Below are 22785 nucleotides of genomic sequence, written 5' to 3'. Positions count from 1 at the left end.
AGTGTCTTACAAATAGCATATAGCTAGAATTTTGAAAACATTGAAATTCATGTGAAGTCATTATCTTTTTAAGAAGCAAATTCATTTGCTTTACATTTATTGTGAAACTTGGTATACTTAGGCTTATATTTTCAAATTATTTTGTGTGTTTTTATTTTCCTATTTCTTACTTCCATTTAATTTTCCTTAATCTTTTTCTTTTTTCTATTGGCGTCAAGTAAATATAAGTGGCCATCCTTTTAGCCTTACATTTTTGGCAAAATTTAAAGTTAATCAGCATTTCTGTTCTTAAGAACTATAAAAGACTCCTAGATTTTACCTGGATTTTAAGCTAACAGGCTAGCCTGCCACAGTTGCATGGATACTGGTTCAAGATACAAGACTTCCATGTCAGAGACAAAGGACTTTTTTACTCACAGTACAGAAATCAGCAAAAGCTGCGAGTTCAGGCTGGTTTTCCTTAATCTTCAAGTCCCAAAGGAATCCCATGGTGAAAGACCTATGTGGACCTTGTGCACACAATGGGTTTGGATCACAGCTGAGAAATCCTGAGTTTAGGAAATCCCATTCTTTTAAATGGGCTACAAGCAAATCTGCCAACCTTTGACCTAGAGAGAGTTATTATTTTTATCATCCTAGACAGCAAACTCTAGAGATAGGAAAACATCATCTATATCTTCCAAGGTCATTTACTATTCAAACGTCCTTGAAAAGATAGTTCAAAAAAAAGCCTCTGCTAACAAGGTATGCAGAAATGTAAGAGACCCATGGAGAACTGTCTACTAACAATATCCACCTCCTGTTTCTACACAATATTTATATGTGGTGAATTTTCTCATGAGTACACTACTTTATCGGCCACTCCAATTAATCTGACTGATAGAGGATGGTACCAAATATAATTATTTTGTCTGAAATAGCATTTAATTAAGGCTACTATCAAAATGAATCTTGGCAGCAGGTTGAGGCCAATCTACACTAGTGATCCTCAGGGTTTTTCGACTGTGAATCAAACCCATTGCATACACAGTATGTGCTTGGGCCCACCTTCACATTACCCCTGTAGAGCTATAGGGAACAGAGAACTGATGAAAACATGAATCTCATGTTGTCTGCTCTCTTCACAGTTCTCCACATATATCATTTTACTAATCAAGATAAGAAATGTGTGGGAAATATCAGAAAGGGAGACAGAACATAAAGACTCCTAACTCTGGGAAACGAACTAGGGGTGGTGGAAGGGGAGGAGGGCGGGGGGTGGGGGTGAATGGGTGACGGGCACTGAGGGGGGCACTTGACGGGATGAGCACTGGGTGTTATTCTGTATGTTGGTAAATTGAACACCAATAAAAAAATAATTTATTTAAAAAAAAGATAAGACCTTAGAATGTTTTAAACAATGCTAAATTGTTTTTTAGTAAATGAATTTTTGTACTGCTTCGTCAGGAGAAATTAATACAAATTTAAACAAAATTCAGGTTTCCAAATGAAAAAGAATATGAAAATAGAGCAAAATGGAAGCATTTCGTTAAAAAACACATTAATATTATCTTGAGTTTTGTTTAAAATCAGACTTATATTAACAAAAGAATAAGCCTTTATGAAGACTATTGTGTCAGCAAAATTTAATGGAGGAAAAATATCATTTTGAAAAATAGAGGTAGATGTGAAAGGAAGTAAAGATTCAGGCTAGTAAGGTATAAAAATGAGGTAAGATGAAATGGGAATGCTTTAGAGAGTAATTTAATTTAGATAGGTAGTTTATGTACAGCTATTACTTTCAACAATGTATTGATTGCAACCAATTTAGCAAAGATCACTTAAAAAGGCAAGTCATCCATGCTTATATTTAACAAGTACTTTGAGTATAGTGAGAATATAAGATTCTATGTATAAATGAGTAATAAATATATAGTATTAGCATATATTCTGGAAACACAGTCAAAGGTAGTCTGTGTACCTGACAAAGAAAATGCTATACATGAATAGTGCCACTTTATGTACAGGCTGTGCTTAGAAAGTAATTCTTTAAAAAATTTATTATCTTTACCTGAAGTTGGTAGAATCATATATCCTGCATGCCCCTGACTCACCACATTTCAACATTCCCCAATGTAAACATGTAGAATCCACTAAAGCTCCAAAATAAATAGGTGCAGGAATTCCAGCTACAATTAAAGAAGGGAGAAAGAAAAATCCATCAACAAGGTAAGAATTAAAGCACATTATTTTGTTTGAAAACATTTTAATTTTCTCTATTTGTAGAACAAATAAAGTTTAACAAAATATGAATAAAATGATTTAAATTTATTTTTAGAAATCAGAAGTTACTTTTACTATAAAGTTTCCAAATTATAAAGGATAAGTAATGTGATGGATAAATGCAACATAAACATTATTGATATAGAAAAACATTAAATTAATGATTCTTTATATTTTTCCTGCATTTTTCTGGACCAATCACATGTACATTTTACTTTAACAAAGCATTTGTTGTTGTTGTTCATTTGCTTTTCAAATCTTCTAATAGATAAAAAGTAGAATTAAGTTCAGATAGATCTTTTTTAAGTAAAAGGGGGAAGTTCTCTATTTCTTCTTGTACCTCATTCTCATACAAATTACAAAGTGCTATAAGCAGAAGGGATATTTGCTAGACTGTTACTTCAAGAGTATGATTTAATTTTCTTAGTATTTAATAATGTTTTGATATGATGTTGGAAAAATTACTATTTTTACCAAATACTCTTGTGCAAAATGTATGTAACCCCACACCAAGAGACTTCTCTTCAGGCTTGATACACCTAAAAACAAAAGGTAAATTCATAAATAAAATAAAAGTAGAGCTTTAAACTTTGTCATGGTTTCATGGTTTCTTTAAAAACTATATGCAAGTAACACACTGGGGACCAGAATTTTTTTTTTTTTTTTTTTTTTTTTTTGCATGCTCAGGTCTTGGTTATCCAAGGTCTAATTATTCAGCCTATAGCCTACACAGGACCTCTACTTCTGGTCCTTGGCATTTACCCATCATTTTTGCTCATTCATTTCTATCAGAGAGTTATCAAAGAAGAAAGTATGTCATATCAATTTCTACCCCAATATCCACTTATTGAAGTGGTAGTTCTTGATTAAATCTTTAGCCTAAAACAAAAATGATGCAACCCTAGCTGTATTTAACTTATTTATGTTGACAAAATACAGAAAAGCTGAGAATGTATATAAGTAAATTTAAGGCAGAAAGAGACTAAAAATTTTCAAAGGGATGTGGTCAAGAAATCCAAAGCAAATATATTTTAAATGATTTGGTATCATTTCAAGAGTCACACAGAAATCTCCAGTCTCTCCAAAAATTCCCCCACTTTTGCACTGTTGCTTGAAATTCCTATAGAAATGAAGACTATAATTCCCCACTGGACTTTTTTTGTGTCCCACTCCAGCATCAGCATGATTAGCTATATAAAAATTATAATTTTTAATTATAGTTCCACTATATTCCCTTCCTTTCCCTGATTAATTCAAAGCTGAGAAAATAAAAGCAGCTTTCTTCACAAAAGCATGCAATACATTTTTAGCATGTCAATAAAATGACAGTACATTTTCTCAATGTAAGTGTTTTAGTATAAAATTTGAAAAAATCTCATAAGTTGATCTAGACATTATCTTCCTGATGCATAGGTTATTTAGACAACATCAATGATTTTACTTAGAAGTTAAGAAAAGCCAGAAAGACCTATCATGATCCTCTTGGTCCCATGGTTTCCATTTAATACAGAGAATAGGGCATTTCAACTTTACTGAAGAATTTTTTCTTTCCCATTTATCTCTCACAGAAGCATGAAATACTATAGTGAAGAAATTATTTAACTGTTTAAGCAGTTTAAACTGTTCTATGAACTTTATCATTGATAGTCATTGATAATAATGTCAATGTCTAGAATCCAAGAATCAGAAAAATTAGCATACAAATCATGAGAAAATGCTGAGAAAAATTGAAATCATTTTTCAGGTTGGCAGAATAGCATTGATGTTTCACCCTCTACCATCATGGTAGGAGATCCCGGGGAGATTCCGCAAAAATAGAAACACAAGTAATACTAATAAAAATCCAGTGGTTAACGTCCACCATATGACCCTGGCAAGTGATGGGGGAAGATAATAGAGATGTGAAGAGAGCCTGATTAGATACTTATTTTATTAGGGGGTAGATATTAATACTGAAAAGTTTTGAAAGTAAAACATTAATGTGGTTAAGAATTTCAATAATCAGGTTAACTATTTGAACTGCTTTCAAAGAAGCAGAACATCCAATATATACAGTAGTTCCCCCTTATCTGTGGTTTCACTTTCTATGCTTTGCATTAACCCACAGTCAACTAGAGTCCAGAAGCAGATGGTCCACCTGCTGGCATATCATTGGAAGATCAAAAGCAGCTGAATACTACAATCCCTGTATCACAATGCCTACTTCATTCAACTTCTTTCATCTCATCATGTAGGCATTTTATCATCTCATATCATTACAAGAAGAAAAAGGGTAAGTATAGTGCAATGAGATATTTTTATAGAGTGAGAGAGACCACATGCACTTAACTTTCATTAAAGTATATTGTTTCAATTGTTCCATTTTATTATTAGTTATTGTTGTTAATCTGTTGCTGTGTCACATTTGTAAATTAGACTATATCATAGCTATGTATATATAGGAAAAAATATAATATGTGTAGGGTTTGGTACTATCCCTGGTTTCAGAACTAAGAAATGAATATAATTCCTTGAAAGAAATAACTAAAAGATAAAGAAGAGAATTAAGTGACGCTAATAACAGAAGTATAATGATCAAAAGCACATTTGCATCCTATAATATAGTCTCTAAATACATAAATTTAAAAACTGACAGTATTATAGGGGGAAATGCATCAACAATATTTAAAGATTTTAACACCTATGTCTGAAAAACTGATGAGTTACATTTACAAAATTTTGGTAACACAATGCTTTACTGCAATCCAAGAGATATGGGAACTGTAAACCCCAAATGCAGAAGTAACTCATTCTTTTCAGAAACTCATGAAATACTTAAAAAATGCACTAGACCCCAATGAAAGCTTCAATATCCCATCTCCCCAACCTGTTATCTTTCATATCATGTTCTCTGAATATAAAAATCAATAACAATAATAAAAGAATAAGTATAGAAAGTTCTTATAGATGTGATATATATTATATAACACATTAATAAATAAACTTTGGTCTAGCGGGGCAAATAATAAAAGAAACCACAAAATAGTTAGAAATAAACCTCACAGAAAATGCTAGTTGAGGCATAGCTAAGGTAATACTTGAAACGAAATGTATAGCCTTATACAGTACAGAATGAAAATAGTGATCTAAGTATTAAACTCAAATCATTGGATAAAGAACTACAGAGCAAGTCTAAAAGCAAAAAAAAAATTAAGAAGAGCAGAAATACATGAAATAAAGATTAACAAAACTAAAACCTGATTATTTTTAAAATATTTTATTTATTTATTCATGAGAGACACAGAAAGAGAGAGAGGCAGAGACATAGGCAGAGGAGAAGTAGGCTTCATGCAGGAAACCCAGTGTGGAACTCGATCCTGGGACTCGAGGATCACAGCTTGAGCCAAAGGCAGATGCTCAACCATTGAGCCACCCAGGCTTCCCTAAAACCTGATTCTTCAAAAGAAGAAAAATAGAAAAGCCTCTGCAACAATGATCAATAAAAAATAAAAAAGAGGAAATAAGCAAAACACCTAATAAAACAGGGAAAACCTTTCAGATACATCAGAGTATCAGAATGATAAAATAATATTATAAATATCTATGTACTAACAAGCATACAACAGGTATAAGTAGAAATTGAAAGTGTGAATAGGCACTAACACTGAATAAATGGAAATCATAATGAAATATCACTGTCCTAATGAGCCCAACATGTAAACACTTTTATAGGTGCATTTATATAACTTTTAACAGCCAGATATTTAATATAAATAGTTTCAGAAATTAAAATATAGAAAATTTATCAATTCATTTTTGGGGGCCTCAAATGATTCCAAATAAAAAAAAGAATAAAAAATAGGTCTTTATTGCTTATCAACATAGATATAACAATTTAAATAAAGTATTATTTAAACAAACCAAATCATATATGAAACATACTGTAACTGGGGCACCAAGGTAGCTCAGTAGGTTAAGCATCCTTCTTCTGATTTTAGCTCAGGATTGTGAGATTGGGCCCCTCATCAGGCTCCATGCTCAGCAGGGAGTCTGCTTGAGATTATCTCTCTCCCTCTCTCCCTGCCCCTCCCCTCTTCAAATAAATAAATAAAATCTTTTAAAAATATACCATAACTATGGTTTTTCTCATCCATGCAAACAGTTCAACATAAAAAGCTACCACTTAATTTTACTACACTAAAAACACTACGCAGAAAAGTTACAAAGTCATAGATGCAGAAAAATACATTTAATAAAGTTTAATACATATTTCATTAGTAAAGACTTAGAAACTAGATGAAAACTATATACTGAAAATCTATAGCAAGTCTCATAATGGAAAAAGTTGTATGGCTTCCATTAAGATTAGAAAAGTACAAGAATACTCACTATCACCACTATTGTTTAATAGAGTTTTGGTCTACGTTGATGCTATAAGAAAATTTCAAAAGTCTAAGATGTGTAAGGCTTAGAAGTGAAGAGATAAAACTCTCCATATTTGCACATATTTATATATAAAAAGCCTAACAAAATAAACAACTACTAGAATAAGAAAAGTTGCTGGATTATAAACTTTAAAAAATTAACAACATTCCTCTAAATCAACAATAATCAACTAGAAAATATAAAATAGTACCACTTACAATCACAAATATTTACATACCTGTATGTATCCATAAAAATATATCCATATCTCTGTGTGGACTGATATATGTGGATATGAATATATTTATTATTATAAATGACATAATTTCATATGTATGTATACATTTGTATATACATGTGTATATTATCTATAGAAGAAAAGTTAAATAAATGGAAAGATTTGATTTTCACAAATATTTGATGCCAGATTTTCTCCAAATAATCTATGGAATCCACACAAACTCCATCAAAATTCCTATGTGAGCATAAGGATCCATACATCAGTAGCTAAATCAATTTGTGAAGAAAAGAATAAAGAAAGAGCAAAGGTGTTGGGGTGGGTGGGTAAAGAAGAGTTTATCATATGACATATTAACATATACCATGTCAAAGTAAGACAATCAATATGGTACTGTATGAAAACAAACAAAACTGTAAAATAAGCATAAAAGTGAAAATTGACTCATGTAATATTAAAAACTGGAGATATGGTAAAGGTAGCACCACAAATCAACAGAGAAGGGACCTCTTATTTATATTGATGCTGGAAAAACTGCTTTATTATATGGAAAAAAATAACACTGAATAACTATCTCCCTTGCATCATACATAAAGATAGACTTGAGATGGTTTAAAGAACCATATGTAAAAGGTGAAGCTGTAAAGCTATTAGGATAAAATTTAGGGGAATATTTTTATAAATTAGGAGCATAAAAACACTTTTAAAATGTGACTCTCCAATACATAAACCCTAAAGTAAGAAAATTATTAGATTTCAGTACAATAAAATTTAAGATTTAAGTTCATAAAAGATGCTTTGGAGAAATTTTAAAAAGATGAGAGAGGAGGAGATAATTGTATCATGTAAACAAATATTACATTAATATTTATAATTTAGTGGTGACTGGGTGGCTTCGCTAGTTTGGTGTCTGCCTTTACTCAGGTCATGATCTCAGGGTCTTGGGATCAAGCCCCACATCTGGCTCCTCACTCAGTGGGGAGTCTGCTTCTTCCTCTCCCTCTACCGCTACCACCTGCTCATGCTCTCTTTTGGTCTATCTCAAATAAATAAATGAAATATTTAAAAACTTAATATTTATAATTTAGACAGCAATCAGCAAAATCACCAAGAAAAATATAAGAAATATAATACAAAATGGGCAAAGAAAGTCAATAAACATCTTGAATCAGAAGCCTAAATAGCTATTAAAAGTTTGAAGAGATACTTAAATATACTGAATTAGGAAATCGCATATTAAAACATCAGTGAGCTACCATTTTACACGTGTTGGAGTAGTCAACATCAGAAAGTAAGATAATTCCAAGTGTTAGTGAGGCTGTAAGGAGGTAGGAACTCCCATGTAGTGAAGGTGTGAGATAACTCGTAAGTACTAGTAGTACTTGGTGAGTTTATCTATGCCTATACCTTATGAACCAAAGCATATATAAATATAGCACAATACCTCCTTGTGTGAATATAAAAACACAAACTCACAAAAAATATTAGCATTTCACAGAGGATAATCCATATTTATCATTTTAATGTGGGTGACTATGATAAGAGGGAGTGAAAAATAGAATGAAAAAAGCAAAAATAAAACAAGAATGAAAACTTATCCTAGCCTATAAGGATAATGTGCTATGGACTGAGAATTGCAATTATCTTAACTCTGCTTCAAAGTTCCAGTAAAATATGAAGAAGAGATAAAAATGCACATTTTGCTTAGTAGGAATGTTTATGATTGTTTTCTAGGCATGCAAAACGCTGGAACTGAATGCACACATGTGTACTACACCAAGTCTGAATCCTAGCTCTGCAGTTTCCTAGTTTTAGAAAGTCCTTCATCATTTGTATCTCATGATAGCCTTGTAAAAAAAGTTGAGTATTTATTATTATGCCTATTTGTTTTTTAAAAAATGAAGCTAAGAAAAATCAAGTGACCTGTTTATGCCCTGTAGATAGTAAGTGGTGACACCAAGGTTTCTTTTTTTTTTTTTTTTAATTTTTATTTATTTATGATAGTTACAGAGAGAGAGAGAGGCAGAGACACAGGCAGAGGGAGAAGCAGGCTCCATGCACCGGGAGCCCGATGTGGGATTCGATCCCGGGTCTCGAGGATCGCGCCCTGGGCCAAAGGCAGGCGCCAAACCGCTGCGCCACCCAGGGATCCCGACACCAAGGTTTCTGACAGCTTTACACTCTGCTGTCCTGTAGCTTGAACTGTATGAAATGACTGCTAAGTAACCACTCTTTATCTATCAAAATGACCATTTCATATGGGTTACATTAAAATGTAATGTTTCTTCTTGTGTCAACAATGAGAGGTTCACATAATTTAGCTGCAAAAAATAAGGCAGGAAAGATAAAGAGGGAAATGCTAAAAGATGAATTTCATATCCCTAAACATCAAAATTTTATAAAATTCAACAATATCTAATATAAAATTCTTAATACATGATATAAAAGAGCACTGAATTCTTAGATAATATAGGCTTCAAGTGGCTTTTTTAGAAAAAGATACCTTAGTAAAGGACCAAGAAGGAATCCAAATAAAGAAAATTTTTGTACCTTAGAAGAACCATATATCCAGGGATCGCAGATAAAGAATAAATGAAACTGCCAATTGCTGACAAGATTAAAAAGTACTGGAGCATCATGGAACAGTCATATCCTTTGTCACACAGCCCAAGAACTGCAGATGAATTTCCTGAGGTTTGAATGCAGCTACAATTTTGGAACACCTATCAAAAAATAATATATTATCCTATTTAAGAAAGTAAAATTTTGAACACACATCACAAATATTTTCTACATAGCTAACTGGATCAAGATGGAGACTATTTATTCCCTTTATTCTCATCTCTATTATGGTGCTTCTCATGATTATAGCTTAAAACAAAACATGGAAGTGTGGTTTTAGAAAAATGGTATTTCTTTCTAACATATGGAGTACATTTGCAATCACTCAGCTATCCTAAAGTCATGTCTGTTAAAGACGCATACTGTTTTGCTACAACATGAAGTATGAGAAACAAAATTTGTTTTCAAATATTCAGCTGAAATATTTAGCTTTATGAATAAAGCTTTGTTTCAAAAAGTATAGTTTATTTCAAAACTGTAGTAGAGTCAATCCTTTAAAAACTCATATTTCCAGGTTTTCTTTTTTTCTTTTTTTCAGGTTTTCATAAGAATCAAAAGTTATATTTTACTTTATTACCAACAAATTTTTAAATATTGTAAAATTTTCAGGAGAAAAAAGCAGCCTAATTCTATCCTCTTAAAAAGCTGTCAGAATGTGAAAAACACAGAAAGCACATGCATATATATATATATTTAGAAAAGGGGAAAAAAGAGAAAAAAATGGCAAAGCAATTAGCTGTGTAGCTGAGATCAAAACAACCAACTCCATCTCAATGATAAAAGTATTTCAGTCCAGAATATTTTTAAAATGAGTTATATAATAATGTCAACTGCTATGGAATTAAAGATCAGTGTCCAGTATACTCAAATAAAAATAATTAATTAAAGGATAAGAACAGTGGTCAGACACTGTGCAGGTTTAAAGTAAGATTTATGAAATAAAAGGTAAATCAAATGAACATACAGAAAAACTTTAATTTTACTTTTATGAAATGTGGACCCACTTCATGTTGGAAAGTTCCAATGCAATGCATAAAACCATGTTTTGTAAAAGAGACCGACAGAATGTGTTACCATGTTTATTCCTGTTCCAACGGATGTCTCACAACCAGCAAGACAAGCTGACATATATGACACACCATTGTTTCCACACACAGGGTCCCACATTTTAATTGGACAGTTGCAATCCTTGTTACAGTCCGCAAGGATGGTATTTTCCACATATAAATCTTGTTGTATTCTGAAATGTTTTAAAATAACGCATGGATATTGAAAGACTATTAGAACATTTCCTTATTATTTTTTCATCTTAATCCAAAATTATATTTCTTCTGACCCCCAAAATAGAAGCAGAAATCTTCCCACCTTCAATGTCTGGCCTCAGAACTGTAGCTCTGGCATAAAAAACACGTGCTTTGGTGACCACATAGCAACTTTTCGATTTACTTCAGATAAGCAAGTAGCCAATAAACAGGCATTAACTGAGTGCCTACCATATAGAAGAGGTTTTTCTAGGTATTATTAGAACACAAAAATGAAGATGACCTAATCCCTGTGGTTGATCCATATGGTAGTTAGTAATGAGAGATCTTGTGTTATGAAAGCAATCTTGAAGTTCAAAATCTGTAAGTTCAATTTGTTTTTTTTTTAAATGTAAGTTCAATTTGTAATGCAGACAGTATATTTAGCTTCAGAAATCTAACTACTTGAGTAAAAAATACCTTCTTCTAGTATAATGTCCAGTAGTCATAAAATTGGCAACATATGGGCATGTGGGTGGCTCAGTGATTGAGCATCTGCCTTTGGCTCAGGTTGCGATCCTGGCGTAGTGGGATCAAGTCCTACATTAGGCTTCCACCAGGGAGCTTGCTTCTCCCTCTGCCTGTCTCTGCCTCTGTCTTTGTGTCTTTCATTAATAAATAAGTAAAATATTTTTTAAAAAATGGCAGCATAAGTTGTTGTTGACCAGTCTCCCTCCCAAGAAGACCAAGTAACAGCTATCCAGACAAGATACCATTGTTAAAATCCCAGCACTGGGGTGAGGCTAAAGCATCCCTCTGGACCATGGAGACCTAGAAGGATCACATTGGAAGAGTAAGAGGAGCTGTTACACTGTAATCAAATTGCCCCTCCCCCAGGTCAACACAATGGCACACAGAGAAGTCCCCCCTGGTCCTACTGTTTCTCCAAAGGGAAAAGAGAGCCCAAGGTAGACATTAAGTTCCCTCAGCATTGTGGGATATTTCCCAGAAGGCCCATTCAGGTATCACCTCATGAGCATCACTGAGAGAATCTGTAGGCCTCCCTTATTAGGAATTAGATAAAGAAGAAGAAGGAAGACAGGGATTACAGCAACCAGCACTCAGATCTTGGCGGACTGTTTTCTCACTTGCAACCTTGTGCAAGTACAGACCCAGCCTGTAGTTCTGCTCATTCTACAGAGCTGAATGGTGGCTCCTATTGACCAAGAATCTCAGTTGGCAATTCTACTTGACTTGGGTTCCCAGTCAACAGGGCATACTGGCATTGGAGCTTGTTCAACTCCCTTATCTGAGAAAGGAAGAAAATTCACAGCCCTGCCTAACTAGTGAGTATAGCCTCCAGTCTCACTGATTTGGAAAGCCTGGCCAGAGAATGTAGGCAGCCATAGAGTCCATCCTACAGCCCTGCTCCACCTGGGAGTCAAGCTAATAGCCCTGCCCTAAGCATAACCTCTGGCCCCACCTAACCAAGGAAGCTGAACAATAACCCTGGGCAGCCTCAGAGCCCAGACTACAGCATCACCCAGGCACAGAGCCCAGCCTTTGGCCCTACCCAATTGCTGAATACAGCCTGAAGCCTTATTTAGGCAGGGAACCTAGTCAGTGACTATGCCCAATCATGGAGCAGAGGTTGCAGCCTTACCTGATGAGAGAATTTGGACCGTGATCCTGCTCAAGCAGAGAATGCAGTTTCTAGCACCACCTAGCTCTGGGATATTAGAGGCCTCTCTCCTCCAGAGAGCGTGGTTGGCAACCTTGTTCAACAGTAAAGCCCAGTAACTCCCTTGTGAAGCTCGCCCTGTGGCCCCACCTAACTTCAAGGCACAGCTTGTCACCCTTCCTGATCATAGAGCACAGCATGAGACCTTAGCTGATCAGGAACAATTGTGAGCCCAACCTATATCCCTGACCAGTGGCATCATCCTGACAGGGAATATAGTCTACAACCTACTAGTGGTCCCTTCTGACTGTGGAGCACAGCCAGAAGCCCTTCCCAATCAGAAAGCCCACCCAGTAGTCCCATTTGAATGTGCAACACAGCCAAGAATCCCAAATAGGTTGAATCCAAAAAGAAAGTATACCAAAACACATAATAATTAAACTGACAAAAGTAAAAGATGAAGAGAAAATTTTGAAATCAACAAGACAAAAATGATTTGTCACTTTAAGGGTATTTGCATAAGACTATAAGCAGATTTCTCAACAAAAACTTTGCAGGTCAGGAGAGAGTGGGATAATATATTCAACATATAGGAAGAAAAAAAAAACCCCTCTCAATCAAGAATACTATACCTGGTAAAGCTGTCCTTTAGAAATGAAAGAAACAAAGATTTCCCCAAACAAACAAAAACTGAGGAAGTACATCATTACTAAACCTGAATTACAAAAAATGCTAGAGGAAATTCTTGAAGCTGAAATAAAAGGATGGTAATTAACATCACAAAAACATGTGAATGTATAAAGTTCTAGTTTAAAGCTGAAAAACAAATGTATTATAAATAACCATAATTACAGTAACATATTGGATACACAGTGTAAACAAATGTAAATTTTAACATTAACCTAAGATACAGGGGAGGAGAAGTACAAAATAATTTCCATATGCTATCAAAGTCAAGATGGTAACATAAAATAGGATGCTATAAATATATTTTAATGTAAGCCTCAAACAAAGGAAAGAGCTATAGTAGTATACGAAATATTGTGCTAAATTTGTCAAAGTATACACCAGAGAAAGTTGTCAAATCACAAAGGAAATGCATTCATCAAGAAGATACAACAGTTGTAAATATTTATGCACCCAAAATTGAAGTACCTAAATATATAAAACAAATAACTAAAAGGAGAAATAAACAGCAATACAATAATAAAGACTTTAATACTCCACTATCAACAATGGATAGATAATCTAGACAGAGAATTAATAAGGAAATAGCAGACTTGAACGAGACTGTAGACCAACCTAAAAGACATATACAAATGCAACATATTCCATCCAATAGCAGCAGAATATATATTCTTTTTAAAAGTACAGAAAACATTTCTAGGATATATCATGTGTTAAGCCACAAAACCATTCTCAAGAAATTCAAGAAGATAGGAATTACATTAAGTATTTTTTCTGACCACAGTGATATGAAAATAGAAATCAATTAACAGGAGGAAATTTGGAAAGTTCACAAATATATGGAATTTAAACAACACACTCCTAAATGACCACTGGATCATAGAAGAAATCAAAAGGATCAAAAGGGAATAAAAAAATATTTTGACACAAACAAAAATGTAACCACAACATATCAAAATTTATAAGATACAGCAAAAGAATTTCTAGGAAGAAAGTTTATAGCAATGAACACATACATTAAAAAAAAAAATCTCAAGTAAAAACCTAACTTTACACATCAAGGAATAGAAAAACAAAAAGAGAGACAACCTAAATAAATAAAATTATAATTTAAAGAGAAAATATTACAACCAACACCACATAAATGTGAAGGATCATAAGACAAAACTATAAATTATACACCAATAAATTGGACAACTTAGAAAAATGGATAAATTTCTAAAAACATGAAGAAATAGAAAATCTGAACAGATCAATTACTGGTAAGGAGAGCATCAAAATTACAAATGTCCCAACTAAGAACAGCCCAGCATCAGATGGTTTCCTTAGTAAATTCTATCAAACATTTAAAGAAGAATTATCACTAATCCTTCTAAAGTCTTCCAAAAAATTGAAGGAGGAAACATCCCCAAACTCATTTGTGAGGCCAGAATTATACATCAGTATAATCTGACCAAAGTCGGATGAGAAAACTACAAGAAAAGAAAACCACAGGACAAATCCCTGATGGATATAGACACAAAAATCATCAACAAAATACTGGCAAATGGGATGCTTGGGTAGCTCAGCCAACGAGCACCTGCCTTCAGCTCAGGGCATGATCCCGGTCTGGGGATCAAGTCCCGCACTGGGGTCCCTGCTAAAAGCCTGCTTCTCCCTCTGCCTATGTCTCTGCCTCTTTCTCTGTGTCTTTCGTGAATAAATAAATAAAATCTTCCAAAAAAAGAAATACTGGTGAAATGAATTCAAAAAGATCACATGTCAAGATCAAGTGGGAATTATTCCAGGGACACAAGGACATTTCTATATATACAAACCAATCAATGTGATACATCCCATTAACAAATTGAAGGATAAAAATCATATGATCATCTCAATCAATGCAAAAAGGCATTTGACAAAATTCAACATCTATTCATGATAAAAAAGAAACTCTCAACAAATTAGATACAGAAGAAATGTAACAACATATAAAAAGGACATTTATGACAAGCCCACAGCTAACATCATTCTCAATGCTGAGAAACTTTCCTCTAAGATCAGGAAAGCATAAAAATATCTACTCTATCCACTTTTATTCAAGAAGTCCTAGCCAGAGCTATTAGGCAAGACAAAAAAATAAAAGGCATTTGAAGCAGAAATGAAGAAGTGAAATTACCTCTATTTTTAGGTGACATAAATATGTATAGAAAACCTAAAGACTCTACAAAAAATGGTTAGAATTATAATCCAGTAAAGTTGCAGGATAGAAAATCAGTATACAAAAATCAATTCTGTTTCTACACACTAACAACAAACTATTAGAAGAGAAATTTCTGATAATTGCATCAAAAGAATAAAAATAAATAAATTTAGCCAAGGATGTGCAAATATATACACTGAAAACTGTAAGATATTGGTGAAAGAAATTGAAGAGGACACAAATAAATAGAAAGATATTGCATGCTCAAGGATTGGAAGAATTAATATTGCTAAAATTTCCTTGGTACCCAAGGCAATCTACAGATTTATTGAAATTGCTAAACAGATTCCAATGGCATTTTTCATAGACGTAGAAAAACAAGTCTAAAATGTGCATGGAACCACAAAAAAATAGCAAAGCAATCTTAAGAGCAAAGCAGGAGGTATCACTCTTCCTGATTTCAAACTATTTTACAAAACAATAGTAATCAAAACAGTATAGTATTAGCATAAAAAAGAGTCACCAAGATTATGGAAGAGAATAGAGAACCCAGATAAACCATGCATGTATGGTGAATTAATTTACAATAGCCAGCTAAGAATTTACTGTGGGGAAAGGATACTCTTTTCATAAATGGTGTTGGGAAATTGGACAGCCACATGCAAAAGAATGAAACTAGACTCCTATCTTACATCTTACACAAAAAATAAAGTCAGATGGATTAAAGACTTAAATTTAAGACCTGAAACCACAGGATCCCTGGGTGGCTCAGCGGTTTAGCGCCTGCCTTTGGTCCAAGGCGCAAGTCGTGAGATTGAGTCCCACATCAGGTTCCCGGTGTGGAGCCTGCTTCTCCGTCTGCCTGTGTCTCTGCCTCTCTATGTCTATCATAAATAAATAAATAAATCTTAAAAAAAAAAAAGACCTGAAACCACAAAATTCCTAGAAGAAAATATAGTGGGTGAGTTCCTTGACATTAGTCTTGGCAAGGAATTTTTGAATTGGACACCAAAAATCACAAATAACAAAAGCAAACATAAACAAATGGAACTACATGAACTAAAAAGCTTCTGGACAGCAATGGAAACCATGAACAAAATGAAAAGACACCCTATGGGGTGTCCTATGGGATGGGAGCAAATATCTACAAATCATATATATGATAAGGAATTAATATCCAAAATAAATAAAAAATGAATAAAACTCAATAACAAAAAAACAATCTGATTTTTAAATGGGCAGAGGATAATTTCTCAGCCTTTTGGCTAAGATCAAGTGTTAAAATGGGCAGAGGAACTAAATAGATAATTTTCCAAAGAAGACATACAAATGGCCAATAAGTAAATTAAAAATTTCTCAATTTCACCGATCAGAGAAATAAAAATCAAAGCCACAATGAGATATCACCTCACATCTGTTAGGATGTGTATTATCAAGTCATGAGAAAATGTTACTATGCATAATCTTTTTTTTTTAATTTTTATTTATTTATGATAGTCACACACAGAGAGAGAGAGGCAGAGACATAGGCAGAAGGAGAAGCAGGCTCCATGCAGGCTCCATGCACCAGGAGCCCGACGTGGGACTCGATCCCAGGGTCTCCAGGATCGTGCCCTGGGCCAAAGGCAGGCGCCAAACCGCTGTGCCACCCAGGGATCCCTATGCATAATCTTTCTATAAATTCAGATAACCCTCAAATACAAATCTAAAACTATTCAATGATAGAGACCTAACTAGACAAATGAAATGTATGAATTTACATGTGAATTAACATATTATGTGTTAGGATTCAGTTATGCTGGACTTAGGCCCATTGTGGAAACATATAAAGATGATTGAGACTATATAGTTAATTAATTTCACCCATTTATGAGAGTCCAAAATATATGGATAACATATCCCAATACAACCTAAAACTATCAGTAGTTTCTTTGATGTCCACTTTAATATCCACTAGGATATTACAAAGACAAACACACACACACACACACACACACACGTGCAGTCATAAACTCACTAACCCTATGATATGTTCCGAATCTCTTTAATAAGCCTAGAGCTGGTAGGGATAGGCTTATAACTGACAGATGGAGGAAAGATAAAGAAAGACCATGGATTGTTGTTATTAATTCCAATTAGCAAATGATCTGGTCATGGGTAACCTTTGAATAAGATATGTTATTAACTGTTCTAAATGTATGACATTCATTAGGAAACAACATACCCTTTATAAGTGGTGGTTATGCCAGCAACTGAAGTATTATCACAGATCATGAGAAAACACAAAAAATGGAGAAGATATTCAATTAAAGATAACCAGCATCCTATGTGGGCAGCTTGTTTGACAGTAATCTTGAACTTCTTCATAATTAAACCACCAGCTATATATCCAATGCATATTGGAGGTAAGTTATAAATACCTAGAGATATAAATGAAATGTTGTTTACAAGGTGATTTAGCAAAAGAACAAATATGATCTTAACTTTATTTAATATGTCTTACATAAGAAATCATTTAGGTCTAACGCACAGTGAAGAAAGGTGAATTTTATCTCTGCTGAGTTATATATTACTACAGAGAGATTTTTAAATGCCTCTCAATGTCTAGTATATTTTGAAGACTGTTATCACTATCCTTCATTTAATTAGTTGTAGTAGGTCGTATATTTCTTGTATGCAGAGATTTGTGATCTGTATCTTTTTCTAATTGTTCAGGTAGGAGTGACAGGTCAAAGTTGACCAGTAGTTTGTGATTAATATAATTTTGCAGTTGTTTATACCCACTCTAGTTATTAAGAATTCTGAAATGAGTATCAGGTATCTGAACTTTCAACAAGCACTCTAAGTGATGTGGTTGCAGACAGTCTGGGATATTCACTTTTCAAAGCCGTAAAAAGATCTCAATAGAAACCCAAGGAGGAAGAGCACCTCTGTAGTAAATGTGTTCACAGGAAAATCAGAATGCTTGGGCTGCAAAGACACCTCAAACCACCAGGGGGCCCAAGGAACTTAGGAGAGACCTTGAATTTGTAAACTGGAGTTAAATGAGTAAACTCAGACTCCTACTAATGAGTTATCCTTGTTTCCCTTTTTACATTAATGGTTGCCTATCTGAAAATTATCTCTAATTTTTACATTCCTCAAGATTTCCACAAATATTTTGAGTAGAGAGAGAGAGCAGAAGAGAAAAAAAAGCCAGGATCTCCTGGCCTCTTTCCTTCCCTACCCTTTGTTGATTTCCCTGGAGAATGGAAGGCGGAAATGTACCAGAGACAGAAACATCTCCACATATTTCAATTTAAGAACTTCCTAGACCCATCATCACACTGTTCATCATTTCATGGTTTAAAAAAAAAAGTGGACTACTGATACAGAGAAGAATAAACATACCAATTAGAAAGATTGCCTCTGAAGCTGATTTTCCATATTGTTGTTCCAAATACTTAGGCATGAAGGTGAACATATTAACAAATGCATTGAACTGTACAATGCTTATTAGTATGAAAAGCATGTAAATTGGGTTGCATAAAAGACTTTTCATGAACGGTAAAAAATCTGAAATGAAAAAGTGTGTGTTAAACTAGCTTGGCTTTGCATTTTAAGATCAACTTTTTCTAAAACATCAACCTCCCCTGCAAATTATATTTTTTCTGTTTATCCTACACACACTGGTTTTTGCTTTGCTTTGCTGTGTTACCTCTTGAAAGCTAGTTATACCGTTTTTGTACCTTCTGCAAGCCAGTAATACAGCTGACTGGATAGGGAGCAGAGCACAATAGTCTTACCATCACTAAGTTGTTATTGTGTTTTAAGGAAAAATGATAACATGACCAAAATATTGTCTGTATTCACACCAGTTCCTTTTGTTCCTTCTCTTTTTCCTTCCATTAATATCCTCTCTTCTCTAGAGATCAAATAGAATGAAAGATGCTTGTTCTGTTTTTTAAAGTTTAGAAGGAGATCTACTTGATAAAGTTCACACTCAAATATTGTTATTATCATTCTTGACCATTTAAAATGAAGATATAGGGATCCCTGGGTGGTGCAGCGGTTTGGCGCCTGCCTTTGGCCCAGGGTGCGATCCTGGAGACCCAGGATCGAATCCCACATCAGGCTCCCAATGCATGGAGCCTGCTTCTCCCTCTGCCTGTGTCTCTGCCTTTCTCTCTCTCTCTCTCTCTCTCTCTCTCTCTCTGTGACTATCATAAATAAATTAAAAAAAATATTAAAAAAAATAAATAAATAAAATGAATGAAGATATATGTGGGAATTCATGGTATATAACTTTCTCAAGTACTGGGTATTTTTTACTTCTTCAGAACAATAGTTTAGGTCCTGTCAATGGTTCACACTAGATACACAATGAAACCCCAGGTTCTACTCTCTGAGATCTTGATTTTTTTGGTACATACTAAAGGCTACGTAAATTATATAATGCAAACTTTCCTCTGTTGATGTGGACTGACACAGCTCAGAGCCAAATTTGTGTCCCATCTCTTGCAAATGTTCCAGGTCACCCTGCTGCCGTTTTGGGGTCAAAGTCTCATTTATAATTACTTTTCATTTTTCCTATCTTCACATTTTTTGTCTTGATTTCCTTACTTATTTGTACTTTTTGCTCAATAAACTGCCTAAAATCCAAAGAATCATAAATAAACAAATTGAGAGAGAAAGAAGCATAGCTTAATGCAAAGAAACCTATTTTAGCTATAGAATTCATATTTACAAATAAAGTACATGGCAGGAAGAAAGTTGTTTAGACCACTTTGGATCTTTTCAGGTTGTCCATGTTTGTTGACATCTCTGTTCTAGTAGATGAGTCTCAGTAATTCAAATCTCTTTTTTGTATGTCTCATACTAAGCTCTGCTCTTTCCTAGTCTTGAAAATTGATCTTGCAGATCACAAACAATATTATATGTTAAAATCTTCTATAAGTCCATATCAACCTTTCAAAAAGAATTGTTACTATAATCACAACTACTGAGAATTTTAAAGGTTCTGAATTAGCTTCTAATGATCTGAGAATTATTATATTTAATAGTAGTTTAAGTGAATGTGTACACATCCACTTCAACCACTATAAAAATTCTGTGCAAACTGGTATTATAATTTATGAACAATGGTAGAAGTATCAATATCAACAATAATAACAGCAATACCAATAGCAGTACTAATAGTTAATATGTGCCGGAACTCCTTTTATCCTCACATAACAACTCTGTAATAATTACTACTATTATTTCCTCATTTTACAGATAAGGAGACTGAAACCCTCTTCACCTAGTAAATGAATACTCTTTAAGAATTCCAAAGACCAGGCCATACCTCATATTAATTAAATCAGACCTCCTGCGAATACTCCAGAGTTTCTGGGCATTGGTAATTTTTTAAATTTCCCAGGTAACTCCAATATATGGCCAAGTTTGAGAATCAGTGTTCTTGAACATTAAATAGACTATCTTAGCTTAGTACATAAACACTTTCTGTAAATTATTCTTTTAGCTTTTACTGAAGGTGTATCCAAAAGAAAAAAAAAAAAACAGCCTTGTTCTAGAAAATATTCATTTGCACTTGCTGGGAAACTACTGTGTGATTCAATATTGCCTGCATTATACATCATATGATGAATTTTTCTTTTTTCCTTTTTTAACAATGTGTTACTTGGAGAACATTTTCTCTTTAAGAATTATTATTCTTAAAAAAGAATTATTATTCTTTAAAAAAGAATTATTATTCTTCTCTCTATCAAATATAGAGATTTATGTGACCTATCATGTTTTCTTTTTCTAGCTTAACTTCCAGGAAGCTCACAGTTAAGCTAACATTTTTTTGTTTGTTTCAGAACTATACATTTATTTGAAATAGTGTATATTTTTCCTCCTTTTGTTCTCGGTTTGGGTTTTTTAAAATTAGATTTATGTTCTCTATAAAACAGATTTTTTTTAAGGCAAAGGGGAATTTATTTATTTAGTGTCTGAATTGACATAAAACTTTATATACACATTGATCACAGATAATTTGGCTTCCAAATTATATCACTTATTTTCTTTTTTTTTGATAGGCATTGCATTAAATATTTATTTATTTATTTATTTATTTATTTATTTATTTATTTATTTTCTTTATGTTTGGGTTTATTTTTTTAAATTTTTTATTGGATTTCAATTTGCCAACGTATAGCCTAACACCCAGTGCTCATCCCGTCAAGTGGCCCCCTCGGTGCCCATCACCCAGTCACCTCAATCCCCCGCCCACCTCCCCTTCCACTACCCCTTGTTTCCCAGATTTGGGTGTCTCTCATGTTTTGTCACCCTCACTGATATTTTCACTCATTTTCTCTCCTTTCCCTTTATTCCCTTTCACTAATTTTTATATTCCCCAAATGAATGAGACCATATAATGTTTGTCTTTTTCTGATTGACTTATTTCACTCAGCATGATACCCTCCAGTTCCATCCACATCTAAGCAAATGGTGGGTATTTCTCGTTTCTAATGGCTGAGGAATATTCCATTGTATACATAAACCACATCTTCTTTATCCATTCATCTTTCGATAGACACAGAGGCTCCTTCCACAGTTTGGCTATTGTATCACTTATTTCAATGGTAGCACAGGAAGACTCAGGCTAGGCACTACGGACTACTGACATTATTGACTACTGACTGTCTTAATGCACCCTAGCACGATATAGTGTTAACTAAAATATAGACATATCTGTAAAAAACAAAAGGCAAATTATATAGCATTTAGAATTTTTATATTTGCCTTTAGTGATTCCATCCTTTTCCTTCTTGACCGCTTCTCTTTGTTTCTCTTCTTTGTCATTTTTAATGATGTCTGCATTATTCTTTAGTCCTTCCTTTGGAAGCGTTTTGGGCAAAAAGAAAAAAGGAATGGCAGTGAGCACATTCACTCCTGCACAAATCAAAAAGCCAAACCACCATGCACCAACCCAACGAGTATCAGTGGGAGTTATGGTCAGATCATCTGTAAAGAAATATACACATTTTTATTAGCTTGCCACTATTTCCTGCATTAACTATAGAAAATTATTAACATTACAGTTCTCAGGTTTTATCCAAGTACAAAATTTATATACAATTTAGACATTCATAAAATTTGCCTGACAATATGTGATATTACAATATCGCCTACCAATAAATTATTTTGGTTATCTGTCCTATCTTGTAAGGAATTTATAAATAGATATTTATTGGGCAGCCAGGGTGGCTCAGAGGTTTAGTGCCTCTTTCAGCCCAGGGTGTGATCCTGGAGACCCGGAATCGAGTCCCACGTCAGGCTCCCTGCATGGAGCCTGCTTCTCCCTCTGCCTGTGTCTCTCGTGAATAAATAAATAAAATCTTAAGAAAAAAAGGAAAAAGAAAGAGCACTGGATTTTGAGTCAAAAGATCAGAATTTTAACTTGTTTTCCTGCTCACTGGTGTGAAATATTTGAAAAATTATC

The 22785-nt window shown here is 33.8% G+C and overlaps 1 protein-coding gene across 6 annotated transcripts in view; it reads right to left on the bottom strand.

The window, feature by feature from the left end:
* The window catches only part of SLCO1A2 (solute carrier organic anion transporter family member 1A2), a 118210-nt gene that overhangs the window by 6711 nt on the left and 88714 nt on the right, over positions 1-22785 (bottom strand). For all 6 annotated transcript variants that reach the window (XM_025455287.3, XM_025455294.3, XM_025455292.3 and 3 more), the window contains 7 exons: positions 22086-22307; positions 18708-18872; positions 17542-17737; positions 10601-10766; positions 9455-9627; positions 2737-2801; positions 2051-2168 (listed from right to left, as the gene is read on the bottom strand). In XM_025455287.3, coding sequence (XP_025311072.1) covers positions 2051-2168; positions 2737-2801; positions 9455-9627; positions 10601-10766; positions 17542-17737; positions 18708-18872; positions 22086-22307 — 1105 coding nt within the window. The remainder of the gene's footprint in view (positions 1-2050; positions 2169-2736; positions 2802-9454; positions 9628-10600; positions 10767-17541; positions 17738-18707; positions 18873-22085; positions 22308-22785) is intronic.

The sequence above is a fragment of the Canis lupus genome, chromosome 27 (genome assembly GCF_003254725.2).
Source record: "Canis lupus dingo isolate Sandy chromosome 27, ASM325472v2, whole genome shotgun sequence".
Classification (NCBI taxonomy): Eukaryota; Metazoa; Chordata; class Mammalia; order Carnivora; family Canidae; genus Canis; species Canis lupus.
The sequence above is the reverse complement of the archived record's forward strand: the minus strand, read 5'-3'. Positions and strand labels throughout refer to the sequence as shown.